This window comes from Siniperca chuatsi, linkage group LG4 (assembly GCF_020085105.1).
Source record: "Siniperca chuatsi isolate FFG_IHB_CAS linkage group LG4, ASM2008510v1, whole genome shotgun sequence".
In the NCBI taxonomy this organism is placed as follows: domain Eukaryota; kingdom Metazoa; phylum Chordata; class Actinopteri; order Centrarchiformes; family Sinipercidae; genus Siniperca; species Siniperca chuatsi.
In genome coordinates this window covers 21747833-21753220 of record NC_058045.1, presented here as the reverse complement: position 1 = coordinate 21753220, position 5388 = coordinate 21747833, and the positions used below count along the sequence as shown (strand labels likewise).

General features: G+C 41.5%; 1 protein-coding gene across 4 annotated transcripts in view; it reads left to right on the top strand.

Moving 5' to 3' along the window:
• Positions 1-571: 571 nt before the first annotated feature.
• The window catches only part of lrrc29 (leucine rich repeat containing 29), a 9013-nt gene continuing 4196 nt past the window's right edge, over positions 572-5388 (top strand). Inside the window, exons 1-6 of one of the 4 annotated variants that reach the window (XM_044193088.1) lie at positions 572-922; positions 1242-1343; positions 1517-1651; positions 3132-3311; positions 4552-4857; positions 5148-5364. In XM_044193088.1, coding sequence (XP_044049023.1) covers positions 872-922; positions 1242-1343; positions 1517-1651; positions 3132-3311; positions 4552-4857; positions 5148-5364 — 991 coding nt within the window. In that variant the 5' untranslated portion in view covers positions 572-871. The remainder of the gene's footprint in view (positions 923-1241; positions 1344-1516; positions 1652-3131; positions 3312-4551; positions 4858-5147; positions 5365-5388) is intronic. The other 3 variants (XM_044193092.1, XM_044193091.1, XM_044193089.1) reach the window with 3 other exon arrangements.

The following is a 5388-nucleotide window of genomic DNA, read 5'->3' as shown; positions in this document are numbered from 1 at the left end:
TTTTCACCAGAGTTTTATGTCTGACCTGCAATGATCATTTTGGGTCAAACATCCTGACAAACAACACGACAAACCGCAAAGTGTAAACAACAAACCAAAACAGCAAAAACTGAACAGTAAGCGGCAGATTTGCGTTTAATGTGGTTACTGGTTTAACCAGATAACAAAAGTGCTGTTTTCTTCATTCAACTGTGTGGTTTTTTTCAGTTAGTGTATTGATATGGATGAATTTGCAACATGCCCTGTTGTTTAAATTTCGTATCAAACAGCTAACATCTTCCTTCGAATTTCTGCTTGAAGTAAAACGCCAACATAAACTTTGCAGTTTCTTACCAACGACTATGCAGAAATATCAGTGGCGGGGAATAAAAACAATTTTCCATTTATTTATTTATTTAGCAAGTACAACTGACAAAAAAACGGTTAAAGGCAAAGCGTACTAACCCCCTTAGTGGTGGTGTTAGAAAAACATTCCAGCGAAAGGTAGAAGACGAACGTGAGGAAAACCGCATTTCCCACAATGCTCGGCCCCCTGACGTCAGTGTTTTCTCTGCGGTCAGCTGATCCAACTGAAGTCACACTGCCGACGGAAATGTACAGTGGTACAGTGTAAAGTAGCTTAGTGCGGTGACAGCAGGCAGCATAGCTCTTCATTGGCTTACACTGATCTGAAATTGATTAATGTTAGTTAACAGATAAGAATGATAGTAGTTAATAGCTTCTCATCACTTAGAAGCTATTAGCTTAAACGCTAACGTTAGTTAACTAACGCTACAGCTTTTTAACTTGTGCAGCTAGCTAGTAAATGGCTAGTTAGTTGATTCACTTGTGATGGTCTGGAGTCCTTTATAATAACGAAGGAGAAGCTGAGATGGAAGACTGCGATGAGGTGGACATAGAAGCACCTGAGCTGCCTGTGGAGGTGAGCTAATGTTTTGGTCAGAAAAAGATAAAGTTGGCACAGACTTTGTTCTTGTTTACAGAAACACCCTGCGTCATATTCACGGAGTCACACTCATATGGGAGCTGCCAGTAGAGCCACAGTGACAGTCCATTCCTGGTGGATGAGCACGTGTCATGACATATTGTTCTTGTCAAAGGACAATATGTCATTCAGTCATACAATATGCTGTCATTTGAGTTAATAAAAAGCTGTCAGGTAAACCTGGGGTGAAGTTTTCTCTTCCAGGATCAGTAAACTTTGATGTAATCTAATGCTGTATTCCTGTCTCTTGCTGTAGATCATAGTTTACATCCTGAGCTTTCTTCACGCTTCAGACAGGAAGGAAGCCTCGCTGGTGTGCCGCAGCTGGTACAATGCCAGTCAGGACCTGCGCTTTCAGGTAATTTGCTCCAGAGCACAGACATAATGAATGATACAGTTGCATAATATATTCTTCAGATGGTGTAGACACATAGTGTTGACTGACTGAAAAGGGACTGTTGAAGGGTATGCGTGAAGCATACTTGAGGGCAGAGCCCCATGTTATCTCTCTGCCTGGTTCTCTTTGTGCAGAAAAATGTCACCTTCTGCTTCCCAGCTTCAGCCTCATCCCTGGAGCTGATCAGGGGTCTGGGCAGAAAGTCACGCTGCAGTCTGATTATCAGCCAGCTCGATGGGTTCAGTATGTCCAGATCACTGCTTCTGGAGGTACAGTATGCTGTTAAAAACAATGCACTACTTGGGTTAGCGCGAGTGCGGATAGTCACATTTCGAGATTCTCGTGTCTTTTTATAGCTGAAGATGAAAGCTCAGAAGTTTAGTATTTAATAGATGTCTGTGGGAAGAGTAACAGCATTAATCATGATAGATATTCCTGTAAAGTTTTGTAATTGCCCAAGCTTCAACTTAATCAGAATCAGAATCGTAGAAAAGGTTTCAGTCGTAGTCATCTGGACACTGTTTTCAGAATCAAGACGTTTGGCTCCCATCCGGAAGTCATTCTCAATTGTCATTGATGGGAGCGAAACGTCTTGATTCTGAAAACAGTGTCCAGATCGTCTTATTTTGCAGAATCAGAATCAGAAATAGTTTATTGATGCCCGAAGGGAAACTCTTTGTTACAGCAGCTCGTCTTTACGTCAGTGCACACAGGAGAAAGTACTAGCAAAAAAAAAAAAAAAGAACAAGTTAAACTGATCCATTACTCATTTTACTGATGAACACCTGGAGCTCACTCGTAGATCCAAAATAAATCCCTCTTTATGGTACATCAAGGCCAAACAAGACAAATTGGAAGCAGAAGTGGATGGGTGAAATATATGACTAGGGGCATTTCGGATTAGTGTTTAAATATGTCTTCCCTCTGTACTAAAACAGTTGTTTTTGTCACAGAAATGATATTCCTGCTGTCATGTGAAGGCCTAAATATATCACTGATTTTAATTTGTGTTCAAATGATCACACGCTTCGTTGTGGGTTCAGAGAATTCCCCCACCTCGAGGGCTTGTGAAAGCCTTTTGAAAAAACCTGTTGAGCTTAGTGGATTTTATTCAACTCAGAAACAGATTGCCATCAGGCACGAAATGAAGTGTCTCATCCTGAAAGGCTAACATTGTAGTATAAGCCAGGAACAAGACATTTTACATAATACCTTTTTAAAAACGTGCATTGCCTTGAGTATTTGCATGGTATCACTCTTATCATTTTAATTTGCCGTCATACTGACCGGGAAGTAGCACAGTCATAATTAAACATGCCGTGGTCCGAAGTTCATTGACCCTGATCACAATAATGTGTGTGTATTTGCGTGTGAATTTGCAACCATTGAATTTCCCATGAAAGATTATGTGTATTACCATGTTGTTAAATCTCAGCTGTTGCCTAGAAAGATAAGTCTACCGTTGTTTAAATAGACTTAGCACGTCGATGAGTCTGATTATTTTAGGAAATTTGGTGATGTTGTAACCATCACACACTGTCCATATGCCATTTTTATGGCATGGAGATAGCAGGTAGTGAATTAAACAGCATTGTCCACTCTCTCTCTGTCCTCCTGCCACCTTTGCCTCCCCATTGCTTCTATTTACTCCAACTCTCTTCTCTTTGAATTTCTATCATTTCTTCTTTCTGGCTGTCTCCCCTCGTGTGATTGTCTCTGCTATCTCTTTTTGTCTTTCTCCCTCTTCAGGTGGGTCTGTGCTTGGGCTCTAAGTTGGAGAGCTTGGCCCTGCCTGGTGGCAGTATAACAGAGGCCTCGCTGCTGGCCCTCCTCCCTCGCCTCACCTCCCTCCGCAGGCTGGACCTCAGGGGCCTGGACAGCCTCTTCATGTCTGGGGCTTTCCTCTCCAGGGAGGAGCACAGACAGCAGGTATTACTGTATATATTGTTATTATGTAATAGTGGGATGGCGCACCCCAAGTCTGTTCCTCTAGCATAATCTTTTATGTATATCTTTAGGAATACCGTGTTTGGACACTGGAGATGACATAATGGAAAATATTAATAAAACCATTTTGGCCACTGAGACACTGCAAATGCAAAGAACAGAGATTGTACAGATGTACTCTGCCCTACAAAGCCAAAACACAGTAACTGCATATTTGGTCAAAATTGAGTTTTGACTGGTATCAGAGTTTTGGCACCTGTATTACCATATTATAAATAAATATGCCATTAAAGTTTTATGTGAAAACAGCATGTAAAAATTGCAGTTACTAAAAAATGGAGCTAAAAACCAACTAACTGCACTGGCTGTGTAATCTTGAAGCTGCTGTCGCAGAGAGCTGTATCAAGTGAAAGCTAGTTTGTGAGGTAGCCACAGCTAGCCTTAAAATTACATTTCCACACAGATTTTTCCCCCAGCTATTATCTGTTATTAAAAAAATATTTATTTGTATGTACCAACGTCTTGGTAAGTCAGTTTGTTATTCCACATAACTAAATGGGGCAGAAGCTAAATTCTATCATGATGAAGGAAAAAACGCCAGCTAAAGACATAGCTAGCTTAGCAGAGAAACAGTAACTACCATGTTAGCTTTTGGCTAGTGGAATTCATGCAATTTGTTGTGGTTTAGCTACTTATTGAATCACATATTTAAATCTATTAAATTGTAAACTAATTAATGATATATATTTTTCAAAATAAATATAGACAGACACTTAGTAAGACAGGTAATTTGCATTTTTGTAGGTTGTTTGAAAAAAAAAAAATCAGCCTAAAAAGGCATAAAATGAAAGCATTACAACCCTTTTTATGTGTTAAGCAGGTTGCTGGCCAGCCTGCACACTTGAAACCCTTTTTTCTCAACTGTGTCTTTGTAGAGCAGTACTGGATTCTGCTTTCTCTTACGTTTCTACCTGCATAGCTCTGTCTTAAGCCAGGATTAGTATCTCCCTATATCTGTAGTCCTCTGGGGAGAAGAGGGTGTTGGCAGTGATTATAAATGTAATCATGAGTATTCCCCTCAGTATTACAGCAGGTAAATGTAACCTTTCATACAAATTCCCCACAGTAAATTTTTATTGTAATTTTAATTTGCACAGCTTGATTGTCTTTCCACCTGTAGTGATGGTCCAATTTCAGGTCACACTCCATCTTCTTGTTCCAGGTCAGGTCAGCTCTGTGTGGTCTGGAGGAGCTGGACCTGTCCGACCTGCGCTACCTCTCCGACCTCACCTTCAATCGGCTCACCGGCTGTACCCCGCGCCTCCGCCGCCTCTCGCTGGCCGGCTGTCATATCGCTTTCGAGTTTGATCCATATCGAGGTTGCCCGGTGGGAGCCGTTGAGGATTCGTCAGCATTGCTGTCACTGAGGAACTTACGGAGGTTGTTAACAGAGCAGAAATCCACCCTTGTAGCTCTGGACCTCAGCAGAACCTCCATCACCCCTGAGTCACTACGCACTATTGCACAGGTCAGGATTCCCCGCAACAGCTTCTTTATTGCTTAAGCAGCCAGGAATGATTCTTCACAAATGAAACAGCTCAAGTCATATCTCGGTACCCATTTTGCTGGTTTATGCAGAGACAATAGTCTGCTTTTATACTGGAAGAGTTTTATATATGATTTAGAATCTTTTCATGATTTTAGCATGTCCTTTTATCTTCTTTGAAGATAAAGAGTTTCAATTGCTGGTCCACATAGAAGACATAAATTGTAGAATTTTGAGTGTTTTCTAATTTCTCGATATTCTCTCTTTTCCAGGTTCAAGATTTGGTCTTAGAGGAACTGTGTCTGCACGGCTGTAAGGAGCTGACCGACTACTCAGTGGAGGTTCTGGTGAAGCACCAGCCGAGCCTCCAGAGACTGGACATCAGTGCCTGCACTGAGCTGACTAACAGGTCTGTAGAGGCCATAGCACGGGGCCTGAAGTCACTGACACACCTCTCCTTGTCCCGCGACTGGAGGATCACTGAAAAAGGTGCCCATAGTGTATTTTTGTTTT